At 36.6% G+C, this 17,470-nt stretch overlaps 1 protein-coding gene across 3 annotated transcripts in view; it reads left to right on the forward strand.

Annotated features, from left to right (window-relative positions):
* The window catches only part of NTNG1 (netrin G1), a 262,767-nt gene that overhangs the window by 225,276 nt on the left and 20,021 nt on the right, over positions 1 to 17,470 (forward strand). The window contains exon 8 of one of the 3 annotated variants that reach the window (XM_063426081.1): positions 7,619 to 7,786. The exons of the other annotated variants lie outside the window; for them this stretch is intronic. Within the exon in view, the coding sequence (XP_063282151.1) occupies positions 7,619 to 7,786 (168 nt within the window). The remainder of the gene's footprint in view (positions 1 to 7,618; positions 7,787 to 17,470) is intronic. 3 annotated transcript variants of the gene reach the window in all.

The raw sequence follows: 17,470 nt of genomic DNA on the forward strand, positions 1-17,470 counted from the left end.
TATACAACTTAAATAATTGTTCTCAAGAATCAGATATAGATAAATACTTTCAAAATTTAGAATTCACCAAACTTTTACAAACACAAAAAAAACATGCTAAATCTTCCTATTACTATGGAAGAAGTAGATGGAAATATATCCAAACTACAATCTGAAAAAACTCCAGGACCTGATAGATTAAGTAATATCTTATATAAGCTTTTTAAGTTAAATCTTACATCCCAACTAACATCTACATTTAATGGTATAGTAGATCAAAAATATTTTCCTTCAGAACTATCGAAAGCTAATATAATCCCAATTCTACAATCGAATAAAAACCCCAAACTATAGACCAATTCCTCTCCTGAATACTGATGTTAAAATATTTGCAGGAATTCTAGCTGAGAGGTTAAAACAAGTTCTAAACAATGTAATACACCCAGACCAAATAGGTTTTGTGCCTAACAGATTCTTGGGCTCAAATGTAAGAAGACTGGATGCTATATTGGATCTGGCAGAGAGACCCTGTCGATAGATGCTGAAAAAGCATTTGACAGGGTCAGCTGGGGATGTATTAGAAAATCTTTGCAAAGTTTCGGTATTCAGGATTGGATGTTGCAAGCAATTATGTCCATGTATCATACTTCATCAGCAAGAATAATTGGCCATGGCATTCTGCCTGAATGGTTTCCTATAAAAAAAAAAACTGAACCAGTCAAGGATGTCCACTCTCACCTCTCTTATACATTTTGTCAATAGAACCTTTAGCAATGCGAATTAGAAGCAATCAAAATATTAAAGGTGTCTCTATTAAACAAAAGCAATTTAAAATTATTTTATACGCATATGATGTTCTTTTAACAGTAACAAACCCATTGAGTTCATTACCAAATTTAATTAAATAATTCCAACAATATAGTATAGTTTCCAACTCCAAAATTAATATAGAAAAATCTATGATCCTTCCTACAAAGATAGACAGAGAGAAACAAAAATTACTTAAAAGCTTGTATCATTTCAGTTGGGTTAAACATAGTTTTGTATATTTGGGAGTCAAAATCACAAAAAATGTAAATAGTTTAAAGGAAGTCAATTTTTTGGATATGTTAAAATCAACAAACCATTCTATTAAAAATTGGAGGAAGGTTGAATTATCATGGTGGGGCCATATTAACTTAATAAATAGCTATATTATCCCCAAATGGACATACATGTTTCAAATGATCCCCCTTTCAATCTCTACATAGTGCACTGTACCATAATACAAAAGCCTGAGGTCCCTCACCCATGAAGCAGGGGACTAAAGTCCAGTCTCACCACAGAATGCCAGGGGAGAAGGCAGACCCAAACACAGAAGGAGTCCAGAAAGCCTAGGAGCAAATGGAAAGGGAATTAAAAAAATCACAGAACAATCAGTAAGAATGTTAAAAGCAATGTATATCAAATGCAGCATTAAAAATATAAAGAAATAAACACTCTGATCTAATCCATTTTCTAGATGTGCTGAACTGTTTTCAAATTGGTTAACTTGTTAAGGTTCTTTGCTGCTGTGGAGTTTAGTAATGAAGGATAATGCAAAACAAGTGCCTCCTGTCTGGTTGTAAAATTGTTATATATTGCTACGGTGACAAGACCAGATATTGCCACAGCAGTGAGTATACTTTGTATAAAAGTTTGCAACACCCTGTTATAGTGATTGGAATGCAGTAAAGAGGGTGATATGTTACATAAAATGAACAATTTAGCAGTGACTGCTAGCAACATCAAATCCAAAATTATTTGGACATGTTGATGCCGATTGGGCTGGAGACTCTATGGACTGCAGATCTACAAGTAGTTACTTCTACCAGTATGGAGAAGAAAGAAACCACAAACTGTTTAGTTTAAAACAAGTGACAATTGCACTATCTTCAACTGAAGCAGAATTAGTAGCAGCAGCATAGGCATGTCAAGAAGCAATTTGGATTTGACATATTTTCCTAGACATGGACTGGAAATGTCTAATCCCATATCCATAATATTAATCAGGGATGTATAAAGTTGACACAATCCGAAACGGTCAATCCTAGAACCAAGCACATTGGTGTAGAATATTATCTGCACATGGACACACAAGAGCAAGGCATTTTTGGCATTTAATATTGCCCATCTGAAGAGATGACTGCAGACGCACTTAGCAAACCATTGCCAAAGGCATGTCATAGTTTTCTTCAAAATAAAAGGAATGTCGTATAATTATTGACTTGCTGTTGAGAAGAGATGTTGGGAAGTACATCATCATGTACTGTACCAGATGTATGAATAGCACTTGAGCTGAAGATGGTGCTCTTTAGTTCTGCTTACTGCTTTTGTATGCCTGTAAACTTGTTAGTCTACTTACAGGAAAGAAGTTCTGTTTTGCTCTTATCCCTTCTGTGTTGGTTGCTGTTTTTCAAGTAACCACTGGCATTTGGCCACCTGATTCATCACTACAGGAAGCACTAAAGTGCGTAAACAAATATTTGACCTCTGAGCCATGTAATGTACATGTTTTGAATCTAAAAACATATCTAAAATGGAAACTATAGTCACCAAAACAAATTTAGCTAATGTATATATAGAGGCGTAACTAGAAATCACTGGGCCCCGGTGCGAAAATTGCCCTGGCCCTCCCCCCAAGCATCTAATCCCCACCAGCCCCTCCATGTGTCTCATACCCCCCTCTTTGCTCTTATCCCTTGTATGTTGGCTGCTGTTTTTCAAGTAACCACTGACATTTGGCCACCCAATTTCATCACTACAGGTAGCACTAAAGTACATAACCAAATATTTGACCTCTGAGCCATATAATGTACATGTTTTGAATCTAAAAACATATCTAAAAGGGAAACTATAGTCACCAAAACAACTTTAGCTAATGTATATATAGAGGCGTAACTATAAATCACTGGGCTCCGGTGTGAAAATTGTTCTGGCCCTCTCTCCAAGCATCTAATCTCACCAGCCTCTCCATTCGTCTCATACCCCCCTCTTTGCTCCCCCCATGCACCTCATCCACCTCAGCCGTTCCATGCATCCTATTCCCCTCAGCCCCTCAATGTGTGTCATTGCCTTCATCACAGCTCCCCCCATATGTGTCATTCCCTCCGCCCCAGTAAGAAGGGTCTGTTTCTCTGTGTGTGTAAAGGACACGTTGTGTGTTTCTGTGTGTGTAAGGGATGCATTTTGTGTGTGTCTGTGTGTGTGTGTGTGTAAGGGATGCATTTTGTGTGTGTGTGTGTGTGTGTGTGTGTAGGGATGTATTTTGTGTGTATGTGTGTCAGTGTGTGTGTGTAAGGAATGCATTTTGTGTGTGTGTGTGTAGGGATGCAGTGTGTTTGTGTGTGTAAGGATGCAGTGTGTGTGTAGGGATGCAGTGTGTGTGTGTAGGGATGTATTGTGTGTGTAAGATTGTGTTTGCTTGGTAGGAAAGGGGCTGTGGGGGCTAAAAAGGAGCATCTTTTTAAAAATATTTATTTTATGTAATTCAATTTTTTTTATTTAATATATTTCCCACTCCGTGTCCTACCAGTATCCATGTAGGGGCAACATATTCCCTGGTGGTCCAGTGGTGCTGCAGAGGCTCTCTGCCTTCACCTCTGCTGGATGAAGTCTCTTTCCGCGAGTCTCGGTGCCATGTGTAATCGAGCGTTGCCATGGTTACTGCGGCAATGCTCGGAAAGCCGGAACTCAGCGTGGAGGTGAAGGCAGAGAGCCTCTTCCCTTCCTGCTGCGCCAACTCTGCAAAGACCCGGGGGGATCTCAGCTGTGGCCCGGCCCCCTGGAGTGACGGTGACAGTGGTAGGTATGCCACTGTGTGTGTGTGTGTATATATATAAAATGTCCAAATACTTGCACTCCTGTTATAATAAATTAGTGCCCGGTGCTTGTTGAGCAAATAGAATAGAACAAAATAGTAGAAAATAGCACTCCAGGGACTTCAAAAGAATATGGTGAAAAAATAACTTAGCTTTTATTCAGCAACTGCCACAAAGTATCAATGTTTCAGTTCTAGTGCAGAACTTTCGTCAGGAGTCCTGACGAAAGTTCCGCACTAGAACTGAAACGTTGATACTTTGTGGCAGTTGCTGAATAAAAGCTAAGTTATTTTTTAACCATATTCTTTTGAAGTCCCTGGAGTGCTATTTTCTACTATTTTGTTATATATATATATATATATATATATATATATATATATATATATATATATATAAAAATAAATATCCAAAGGGGTAGCAGCATTCACGGAATTTAAAAGGTCATATTAAAAGTCAGGATCGACGTTTCAGTCCTCTATATGGGACGTTCTCCCATGCAACCACATCTTTACAAGGAAGTCATGCTTAAAAAGACTCGAAGCCTGTGGGTATGATGTATTTATGCATTTCTACCTTAAAGGAACCACATAATGAGGCATACCATTGAATGGATTAGGTCTGTAACCACTTGGGCAAAGTTCCTACTCCTTTTTACCACTCCTTTCCCACCATAAAAAGGGGTTTAGTGGTGGAACCAATGCAGCTTACACATATATTTATGCGCATTCATCTTGTTATCCCTTGCTGTGCATACTGGTAGTGGCGATCTATCTATCAGGGTTTTGCCAGAGATTTCTTGTACAATAATGCAGTTGCTCAGTTGATTTGCCCATCCCCCCCACCCCCTCCCGTCCATGCACTCTGTATCTGTAGAGAGAGAGACACACACAAGAAGGCCGTACAATGTCAGATAAAAAAAAACAACTCAAATTAAGTAGCTAGCTCTTTTTGAATCAACAGCCCCTTTAGCAATCAAAGCTTTAGAAAAGTTCTATTAAACAGCTTTGTGTATCTCGCAGAGAGGGAATCCAAATCAATAAACTTAATTCTTGACATTACAAGACAGAGGTAATGACTGAGGGATTGGTAGCTTCGTAAATTTGTTTTTGCAATTAATTAGGACTCTACCGTTCTTCGTAGTGAAGATGGCTTGAAGCGGGAATCGACTGCTTTATTTTCCCTTCATGTTCTGTGTCTCTGACAGTACAACAGACACATATGTTGGTGCAAACACAACATTTTCCTAGTATACGTTTAGCTATTGTATTTTAGCTATTATAAGAATAGACTACCTTAAAGGTGGCCATGCATTATGGGAGCTAAATTTCTACAAAAGCTGGGGATCTACCTTTTAATCCCCCTGTTCTAAGAACTTGAATGTTAACAAGATTGTTTTAGTAATACCCCAAATTTCAACATCAGTGTATTTATCAGTATCCAGATCACTCACTTTTTGTTTTGTTATCATTTTATTCATGTGCTTGAATGTAATCTGTTATACATCATAGATGCCTCAGCCAGTCATTAACGGCAGCTGCAATACAGAAAAGTGTGCAGCGCTTAACGGCAGCTAGTGACTTCTTTGCTTATAAATATCTAGCCAACTCTACAGGGCAAGTTAAAATCAGCTGTCACTTTAGAAGTACTGTAAATGTATTTTTATCCGGAGCACAGACAAGGCATTCCATGCAAATTAAATTACCTTCATCATGTTACTTTGGAACAATCATTTTGTATCTGTCAGGGTTATCCGCCTAATTTGGAGATCAGGTCAGGCATCAGGTCAGGCAAACATAATTTTTACCCAAAATAATCAAGCTGGATACATTTCTGGAGAATTATATTATGGAAGTGCCATTCACTTTTATTTAATTTTCCAGAATTTAAAGTATAGCAAATAATCTTGTCATATATTGGGAATACTCCCTCCATTTTTCTAGTTTTTTTTTTTGTTTTTTTTTAAATTGTGAACCTCTTTGATTATTGTTGGTAACCATACGAATACAAGCTAAACAAGCAAGTAACACAATTTTATTTTACTGGAAAATCATGGAAAAATGAGATAATATGCATGGTTTTCCTTATCTGTGACTTCCTCAGAAATCAGTTATAATTTCAGAAACAGAGTCATATATCAAAAATAATAACAGGCATAATAGTTGCATTTATATGCTAGGTCAAAAATACACTTATCATAGCATGGCAGTTCATTTTGAAAAATGAAAAGTCGATTATATTTAGACCATTTGGAAACCAATGTATACTGATAAATATCAATGCAATAACCCCATATACAACTACTTATAAACATTGGCTATCATTCTTTCCTTTTTTCTTTTCTATTCACAAAAATAATTGTTTTCAAAGTCAGGCAGTTCATTATAGGAGAATTGTCATTATAGTTTATTTTCAATGAAAATAAAGGATGCATGTAATATTGCCTTTTTGTATTATTTTGTAATGAATGCATATAAGCAAACACACATTTTCAAGGCATCTATTTTCTTACCTATGTGTTTTGGGGGCAGCCATCTTTAAGTCCTCTGCCTGCAGCAGGACCACATCCTATAGACTGTAAGCTTGTTTGAGCAGGGTCCTCTTCAACCTATCTTTCCTGTAAGTTTTCTTGTAATTGTCCTATTTATAGTTATATCCCCCCTCTCATAATATTGTAAAGCGCTACGGAATATGTTGGCACTATATAAATGGCAATAATAATAATATCTACCAAGACCATGTAGATTGCATACAGCTAAATCCAACTGTGTCAGCATTGTTTTTTTTATACCTGGCACCAGCATATGACATCATGATGTGTCCACAAGCACTAACTCTTGATTATCTGAATAATCTTTTCTTAAGTAGTGCTTCTGACTAAAGAATATTTAAAGATGGCTGCCAATACAGAGCAATGGTAAACCAAGAAATGCACTAAAATACGATCTTTACTTGTGTATATTTATTATGAAATAATACACACCGAAGCTATACTACATGCAAGCTTTATATTTTCAGTAATAGTAAACAGTGACATTTAGCTTTAATTGCATTAACCTCCATTGTGATGTAACAACATTTATACATGCCTCTCTGACCTTTGTGATGACATCACTTTAATCATACCTACATCTCTGAGAGTACAGAGATTAGGCAATAGTTAATTAATTACATATACATGTCTCTGGCTTGATCTGTGACATCATATCACTTATACATTAATTTCAGGACCAAATAAAAATTCAATTCAACAGACACCTAATACTCACTGCTAAGAGAACACAGGCAGCTAAACATAAATGTAAATCTTAATTTGGCTCCAGACACATATTATACTTATTTATTGCACTCTTTATAAAGAAAAAAAGAAGCTATGTTTGGAAGTACATTTGTGCTGGTCCTTGCCTGCAATAGTTAATTTGTTATTGTCAGCTAATTCAAAAAAATGAAATGCTTGCAACTATAAATTTGTAATTAAGGAGAAGCAGAGAGTTGAAAGACTTGCAATAAACAATACGCTATTGTACTCATGACTCCATTTTGAGTAGATGTCTGTCAGAGATTCATTACTGTTTTGTGGGCCATGGGAATTGTTTATTAAACTCTGCTTGGACCAAGTGTCTACTAGACGTAAGTAATGCTTGAAGATGTTCCTGTCAGCGCTATCAAATTTTAATTAATAACCCCCTAGTATGATTAGAAATGACATCATCCAAACTCTTTCCCCCCTCGCACAGTCCTTACCAAGCATGCCTACTTTCTTTCTCTCTCTCTTTCTCTTCCTCCACCTCCTCCCTCACAAGATTGCTATTGCCACGGGCACTCCAGCCGCTGCACTTACATCGAAGTTGTAAACACGGCGGTCTGCGTGAGCTGTAGACACAACACTCGTGGTCAGCAGTGTGAGAAGTGCAAGAGAGGCTTCCACAGAAATGGGTCCGCCAAACTGGAGGATGTAAATGTGTGCATAGGTTAGTTCCCTAAAACCTCTCACGCTCCAACTGTCCCCTTTGCATGGTGGAAATGGGTGGAACATAAGGAGATACAGACCTTGTTTGTTTTTTACTTTGTTTTGTAGACATAACCAGTATCATCAACTGGGTTTTTGCTAATGTTATGTTTTTATAATGCATGAGACTTTATTTATACAAATGTAAAATTGCACTAGAATATTTGGAAGCCAGATTAAGGTTGGAAACCTGCCAACATTTTCATATTTATGGCTTTTATTTTTGTGTGAAATATAACTAAACCTCTAAATAACAGTGTACTCCGAGTATATTTTTTATGTCTTATATTTAGAATGAGCATTACATTTAGGTTAAGAGTTAGCATTACATTTAGCTTTAGAATTGTATGTAGGATCAGCATTCTGTTTAAGGATAGTTGTATTTAATTGCATCAAGGGTTTTAACTGCATTAGCTAGCATTACATTAAGGGTTAGAGCTACGAAAAATTTGGGTTTGAGTTTAAATTAGTCCTAAATAATACATTGTTTTATTACTCCATATCCTCCCATTTCCACCTATCTCCCTATGCACTATTTCTATATCTCCCCCTATCTATCTCATTTCTATTGCTCCCACTCCTCCCCTTTTCATTGATGTCTTTATAACCCTCTTTCAAATGCTCTTCCTATCTTTTCTCTCTTTTCTTTCTGGTAAGCATCATTGCATATAGTTAGAGAATAAACCTTATAGTGACAGGCTTTATAGACCGTTTTAAACATTTTACCTTTTTGTCCCTCTTAAATGTATACTCAACAAAGTATAAATTAGCACTCCAAAAAAATAGAAAACCAAGCATTAATACATAACCAATAATTAACTGTTCTATTTTGAATCTATTAAATCATTTAAATTTACTGAAGTGTTTCAAAATTTAGAACCACTTAGAAATGAAAAAAAGGTGTTATTATTATACTTTACTTATAAAGTGCCAGCGCATTTCACAGCATTTTACATGGGTTCAATTGGTACAAGTAAAAAAACAACAGGTACAATACATTTGAGACAAAACTAAATTGACAAACAAATACAGGAGTAGTTGATGTGTCCCCATAGGAACTTACAATCTAGATAGGTTAAAATAATATAAGTGACGTTTATCTGATTGGTAGTCAATATAAATGGTGCAATTAATAAAGTCTAATGGTTTGTGTTACATCATATTTTTAAGTCACACAACCCCAGCAGATCTATTAACAAGTGTCAACTGTATAAGGAAAACAAATATATATGTATATATAGATCTCCTAAAAATGTTGGTGCCTCATTATTAATGATTGTATCTGCTTCTCCATCCATTTCCATTTTTATTTCAGTATTTTTATTTCTTGTCTCCTGAGCTTGCATAGGACTTGTTATTTCCCACTTCCGTTATTCTCTGGAAATGTATTTTTTCTGGTTTTCCCTTTATAACCGTCTCAGCTCATTATCCCAGAGCAATCTGCAAGAACCTGCCACTGGTTTCCTTGGTGATTGCTCCATTATAAAAACGTTGCCCTTGAATTGTTATTTATACATAACTCTAACTGTATCATACTTTGAAAACTGCACACCTGAACAGGTATTATTCGATATAGGTATTTTATTATTATATAGTGATAAAATGTATAAAAATAGGAGTCGGTAATGAAGAGTATTTGATGACTTTAGTTTAGTTCAACCTCCAGACACATAGGCAAATGTATTAAGCTATAGGAGAAGATATTGTATTTGTGTTTTTGTTTATTTTTTTATACATTTGGCACTATAAGCTATTGGGCTTTGTATAAACAGCAAAACTGTTGCAAAGTGATATAAATGGAAGCAGTCACCATGAGGACCTTATTATTTATAAAGTCTGCACATGTATTTGATCAACTATATATATTTTAAAACATTAAATTCCAACTTTGTATGATTAAAACATCTCCTAAACAGCTGAGCCAATTTGCTAGTCTATATTGTTCATTTCCCAATCACCGCCAACAAGGAACGTCTACTGTCCAGGGCTATCAGTAGAGGATCCACATTATGTATTTTGTGCTACAATTGCTGGAGTTCTTTGCAAACACTCTATAATGAGTATAGCCTGGCTCCATTTTTTGGGGAGGCCATTGGCATGACCAGGAAGAATTCCTACAAGTAGCTGCTAAATGTATAACTTAGAATATATAGCTGAGACCCGGGGATTGTTAATTGCGATTTGTTATTTTTTTTTGTAGTTTAATTATTCTGGTTTGTGCAGATATAACAGATACATCATAAAATGTCATAAAATATGAATTTGGAAATATGGAAATTCTCAGTAGTTCTAAATAAAGAGGACACGTCGTAATAGAGCCTCTGCATCCCTTACTATTGTCATTGGTTCCAAAGAGATTCAATGAGTAAATACCATTTCTGAATTATTTCTTTATACTTGGCCAATATCTAACATGCTGGTCTATGTTATGAAATTGAAAGAAGAGGGAAGTTCCATTGTCTGTTTTGTAAATAGAATTGGTTATAGCAATAGGAGACATAGAAACATAAAGCTTCTTTATGACATGGGAGCTGTTTATTTTGCAGATAGATGATAAGACACATCAGCATATCACACCTTGTTTCTCATACACTGAGTGATGTGCAAGAAAATAACAGATGTGTGGTAGGATTCAGTATGTACTGGTAGGAGACCTAGAATTGGCTGACAGAAGCCAAGACCAAGTTCTTATTGATTTTCTATACAACAGAAAAAAAAATTCACTCAGATTTTCTATTGGGTTTTCCTATAGTCCAAGTGTGTTCATACTTAAATTCCCTATCCAGTAATACAAAGCATTAACACATTAAGGTATTAGTTCAGTATTGTTTAGAAAAAAAAATGTATGCCAATCAATAAAAACCCACCATTGCTTACAACATTTTGTAACTCATAGTGTATCTGCATTACTATATTTTATTTGTGGAGAAATTTAAATTTAGCATATTTTAGACCAAAATCATCAAGGTCGAAAAATAGCAAACGTGGTGAATAGTTGCAATTGCGTTAATAAGATCTAAAAGTTACAGTTCCTTTTCCATTTTTTTACAAACTATTTTAGCAGATTCACAATCACACAGAAATAAATTCAGTGTGGAAGCAAAGGGAAAATAGTCCAAAAGCAGCTTGAACACCAATACGGAGTCTCTCTTTTCCGATCAGAAAACTGGATAAAAACAGGGGGTAGGTGCAGCGCTTCAGTAATCCTTGACAAGGTATATGTGGAGAGAACCAGAGAAGGAATAATAGTGTAGTATTCAAAACTGTAGTGATGATAGGTAAAATAAAAGATGTGCACTCACACTTTCCTGGGGCTTCAATATAGCTCCAGTGTATGCGCCTGGGCGGAATAATCCACACCTATGGATCAAGTGCAGAGGTAATTCTTCAATTTATAGGTGTGGTAGGGGGTATCCTCATAAAAAATAAACAAATAAACATTGTATATGGTGAAGTATGTAGAGCTATGAAGCAAAGGTAGGTAAAAACTATAAAATGTACACTCACGTGTAATGGAGCCATAAAACCTGGCTCCTCTGATAGCGCTTGAAGTCGTATGATCCCCACTCCAGGAAACGGGTGTAAATATAAATTCTTCTGTCCATGTATATGTGGAGATAAACAAACAGAACCACAATAGTGTACACCGTAAAAAGGAGTGTAAGCAGAAATAAATAAGTTAAACCTACTCACATGCTAAAGAGCAAGTTCTGGTTTGCTCAATCCAAAGCACTTGGGTGGTATGATATAACTCCAAACAATCCAACAGCAGCAAAAGTTAGGTCCAAATAAAAAAAGTACTTTAATATTAAAAAAATAATAAAAATTATTCAATATATAATTAAATAAAATAGTGATAAAAAAGTTATAAACAATACACTTAACGCGTTTCTCCTTGGATAGGCTGTATCATTTTTATATAATCCACATGTGTACATTAACATAGGAGATCTCATTTGTAGCTGCTGTTCTCTCTTGTATCCTAAATTGTTGTCAGTACTGGTAATTTTATAATGTGCACATTAGAAAATGCTTCATATTGATTTTATTATATATGTGGATGTGCTATTGTTTTATATGACATTAAAAAGTTTAAAAAAAAAAATATTGTAAAAAACAAATTGGATGAAAACTAATTACACTTACCCCCAGCAAATCCTGCAAATGCCATTGCCCAATGCTGCCCTGGTCCGATCTAGACACATGCAATGGCTTTTAGGCTGACCTTTGTAATTGATGATGCTAAATTTAAGATGTACATTGAATGGCATTTAAAAAAAATAAAAAAATGGGAACAACTTTCGCAGGAGTCTACCATTATACCCACAAACATTACTTACGAATAATGGTAATTGTCTGATAAACATCCATGCTATATTCTATTCTGAACACACTGGCAGACATTGATAAAACCATTGTACTGTTTTTACATACCTGAGTATATTAAATACCTGATGCTGTGGTATGATATGGCTTTACTTACAGTGATAGTGCATGCGCGTACAGAACATAGCACAGTGGTTTGTTTGATGCCCTTATCACTGCTCAGAATAGAATAGAACACAGACGCACACGTTTTATGAACCATTTCTTGAATAACATAATTGACAAGGATGAGGGGATGACGCCCCCAAATCCTTTTGTGGATTGGATGAGAAGGTACAGACCCCTCCCCCAGTTATGGCGACCTATTATGCATTGGATTGAATGCTGATTTAACGTTTTGGTCTTTTGCGTTAGATAAGGTCAACAATCAATGGTAATTTATTAAATTAGGACTTAGGGTGAGTCAAATGTATTCTGCAAGTAGAAATGCATTACATCTGCATAATAAATATTAATGAAAAGGCAACAACTTCAATATATTTCACTGTTTAGAACAAATGTTAGGGTTTATCAATGCTGCTAGTAGTAGTGATAGTGGGAATAATAGAATGGGGGTTATCAGGGCAAGATCTGATATTTATAGCACGTTCAGTGCTGTTTAGGTGGTATGGTTTATATATTATGCAAGATGGAAAAATATTATTTTAAAGTTGATTATCTTCATTCATTTTAAAACACAGACATTTCAAAATGCTAAATAAATTCAGAGTAATAACAGAAATAAAGCATCATTTTGTCTGCCCATTTTTGTACCTGTTTTGGATAAAGTAAGAATTATTCATGGTGTGAGGAAAATCTAATTCATAATCCATTATTTTATTTTTTTATTTTATTTTTTTATTTTTTTTATTTAAGAAAAACCTTACTATTTGCATGTTCTTTATGTAATAGAGGGCCTAAAACTCTGTTCTCTTAACATTTTTGGTGGTTCCTATGCTTTGTGGAGATATATGGTCTAGACATATTGCAGCACTGTGCATTTTCCAGATACTGCATTAACATGATTCTGATTATTTTGTAGACAAGTGCTAAAGTTAATGAGCTTTACTCTGATTGGCCAACCTTCTTTCAAAACCATAATCAATACTTTGTTCTAGTCATACTATACCTCCGTTTCTGTAGATTGTTTCTTGAATGGGCAGGTAGCTCTTTTTAGATCTTTTTCTTTAGGCAAATCTCATAATGAATTGTGTTCTGTCTCGTTTTCCCAGAGAGGTACTCCTGCCTTCTAATGGCAATCCTTGAAAAAACAGATCGCACAGGGTCAGATAATGAGAGGAGAGAGAAGGTGAAATGCAGACTTTCTTTTCAAGTAACTTAGCCAAGGTGCCTAGAGTGATAGGGTTGTAGTTGAATACAGAAGTAGGCAGGAGAGAGTCTCTTTAGTATAGGTGTGATGGGCACATGTTTAAAGGAATGTGCTGGAGGCTAAAATAGATTGGAGAGATGTTTGTAAAGCATAAATAGGAGGGTGAAGATGCAAGGGAATATCAAGTATAGGAAAGAAGCTTGAATGTAACATATGCCAATAGTAAGAAAGATAAAAAATGGCTGTTGCTGACTTCTTTTAAATTAATACTCTAGGAACCATAACTGCTGCAGCCTGTTGTAGTGTGTTTGGTGACAGGACTCTGCAGGTGAAGTCTCCCTGGCTGTTGTTAAACTATTTTCACGCCGAAGGATTGTTACTGTAATGTGAAATGCTCTACAGCAATTGAACTGATCCATGCTGTAGCCTCAATCTTGCCTTGGAAAAGCAAGCTCCCACCAGTCAAATATTTGTACCTAGGAAGTATAAATTGTATATGAGGAAGTGAAATTCTTCACTATGACATCAAAGGCAAAGAGGGTGGGTCTTGGATGAATAACAAAATCTTGCACTCGCGTTATCAAATATAATATTGCCTATTCTAGTTTCCTTCTCTGGCTGCCAAACCTTTATTTATGAGTGGCTTCCTAAAATGTTTGCGTTTACCTTTATAGGAACCCAAAGGGATGGCATTTTTTTATTTTTTTTAACGATGCCCTAGCTGGATAACACCCCTTGCTAATTAATATTGCTTTTCTCCAGTATATGATAAAACTAGAAATGCTGTAGAGTATTTACAAAGCTTGCATGTTATTTAGTTGGAGGAATTCTCTTGCTGAGCAGGTTTTGTTCCTAATGAAATTGTAAATTTCTCATGGGCTTCTCACCTCCATTGATAATGACAGACATTTTAAAGTTACTAATTCCTCTCAGTAGACTTAATTAATGCCCCTCATTCTGATGATCATTACCAGGCGGCCCACCTCAGCTGTAAGCTCAGAGACGTGAGTATCTGTCCAATCAGATAAGATCAGAGAGCAAGAGGAAGATGAATACAAGCCTTTATCACACCTCTGAGAAAAGCATGGGACCTGGCAACTGGGCGAGACTTTTCATCTTAATTAGGACGTGCAGCTTCTGCTGCGAGAGAAAAATAGGTGATTGATTCTAAAATTACTATGGCTTATAAAAGAGTCACATAGTTTATAAATTAAATTGTATCACTGACATTTACAGCTGACTTCTAAATCTAGCACTGACTATCTCAAGATATATTTTTCTGCTTAACATTGGATGGATGGATAAAAGGATGAATGATGGATATAGATTTATATAGATTTATATATGTTTTCATATTAGCGTGTCTTTAAGTTTCTTTGAAATATAGTTTAGTTTACCTAGCTGAGCATCATGGGAATGGCGGTACAAAGCCACTGGAACCCTGTCACTTCCCTACCACTGTTACGTTCTATGAGAGGCATAGGATGCTGAAGGGGTTATCGCAGTCTTTGTCTTTTCTCTACAACTGGATTTCACAAATAAACAAGGCTCGTGGGAACCTTTCATAAAATATGTATGTTCTGTGTAGCACATCCTTTGTTTTGTGGTATCTAACATGGCGCAGTGCTACTTTACACCAATCCCTAGCAGGGTGCTTTGTTGGGCTGAGTCTCTTGCCAGAAATAAACTGTCAAGGCTGCTCCCGATGTCACCTCTACAAATATGCTTCCAAGAAATAGATTGGGAGAACGACCTGCTGTGTGTTTAGACTACTGTGCGCACCATTAATACAGACAGTAAAACAATAGCAAATGCTGGGAAGCCATTTTTGTGTCTTAAAAGCCCTGAACCTGTGTTGTAATCAGTTAATTATTGTTTAAAGTGAATCTATTGCCTAGTATTCAACTAGAGCTTAATCTTATAAATTAAATGTATACTTCCCAAAATGTGTTGTTTGTTTTTCCCCTGGCTTATAATAGACCATTATTAAGTTTTCATTATATTCACCTCCTCCCCAGTGATTCCTGTTTCGCCATTACCTTGCCTTCACCTACATTTATGAGCGTGCAGCCTCTATTTTGTCCATCATAGCATTTGGAAAGCCTCAGATGACTATCCCAACAGCTGGTACAGCCCCCTGTTGGCATGGATGTTCTGGCTTTGTTGCCAGCACACCAGTCCACTGATTGGGGGGGGGGAGGTGTAAACTAATATGTGGTCACTTTAATTCTCACTCTCTACCTCTCTGCCACTCCACCCTCAATATCTTTTTCTGTCTATCCCCATTTCCCTCTAAACATCTCTCACTCCTTCTCTTCTCTCTTCTCTCTGCAGCTTTTGTTTGTCACCTTTCTTTTATCTATGTACATTTTAATCTTCTGGCTCGTTGCCATTTGACCAAAATATATGTCAGGAGAGCGTGCAACATATTTTCAGACAGACCTCAGCAGGTGTTGTTGTAGAGATTATTAAAAAGTTTAATTGTATACTTTATAACTATATTGGCAATGTTTTGAGTAGCATTTCATGAAGTTCAATATTCTATGGTGGAAGAAGGGAAGGTGAAATGATAGTAGTGCTGTGTGGTGCATGTTTACCATTTATGTTGGGAGCTTGTTACTTTAAGCCTTCCCCCAAGGAAAGCAATGGTAGCAGTTAACCTTTTTACCAATGGCTACACATTTATGTATTTATTTTTATTATGACAACAATGAGCTGGTGGTGCACTGCCCTCAGTACCACTGGACAAGTCACCACTGATAACTTGCCTATGAAAGTGCCATCATGCCATCAAAGGGTAGTTGGGTGTAGTTATATAGTCACTCTGTCTGGCTGCAGTTGTTCTCACTCTTTATAAAACATGACTTCATCCTGCTTCACTGATAATGCATTCATTGTAGGACTGAAGGGAAGGGACACTTATGAATTACATGAACTGAGTAACTGATTTTCCAAGTATTCTGCATTGTACAGCAGAATAGTGGTTGGTATTAATGTGTCAGTGTTTGTAGATGTTTTTTCTCCCGGAACATACTTTCAATGTCCCTTGTATTCAGACTGGCCAAAGCACAAAATCAGAAACAAGTTTGTTTTTAAATGAATTAATAATATGCAGCAGAGGTACCAGGAGCTGCCGACATTGTACTGTCTGGTTCCAAGACTCAAATGCTGCTTTCTCACCCACATTCATGCACATACACACAAGTCCATTGGCGCAGTCAACCATAATCCTAGACACATTCTCTCACAGACATACTCACACACACTCACTAATACACACAGACACACTTACATATACATACACTCACAAATACTCACACACACTCATTGACAGACACACACACTCACAGACACACACAGAAATACACACCCTCAAACACTCATACTAACAGACATACACTCACATACTGGGCCTTGCAAGACTTGCAAAGGTATATTTTGCTGCCCCCTGCTGACCGTGTCCCTGGTCATTTAATATGTATTCATACATGTCCACCTGCTTTCCCTTATCTTGGTTCACTCAACCTCCTCTGCTCCTCTTCACACCGTGTTCTCTACATATTTTCACTCTTATTGCCTCTTTCCACATCACCAAATTGCACCCACACCATTTCCCACAGTACAAGATATTGCACCCAATACACTAGATTGCACCCCACTTCCACATCTCTCTTCCCCATTTCACTCATGCCTCTCTACCCCCTTCCACGTCTCTCCCTCTTCCAAATTAGAATCCCCCTTAAAGTGCTGCCTGGGGCCATGGCCCCAACTAGACTCATTGCAGGGCTGGCTCTGAGTAGTAGGATGAGAGTACTCATGTGACACTTTTAGTTTACTTGCTGTACATCACCTCTTTTAACAAGGAAGTGTTAACCAGAGCTAAAGATGAGGCGGAACTTCGGGAAGCCGGGGCGTCTTATTCACCATAAACTGTAAGTACAGTTCAACAGT

The sequence above is a fragment of the Pelobates fuscus genome, chromosome 7 (assembly GCF_036172605.1).
Source record: "Pelobates fuscus isolate aPelFus1 chromosome 7, aPelFus1.pri, whole genome shotgun sequence".
In the NCBI taxonomy this organism is placed as follows: Eukaryota; Metazoa; Chordata; class Amphibia; order Anura; family Pelobatidae; genus Pelobates; species Pelobates fuscus.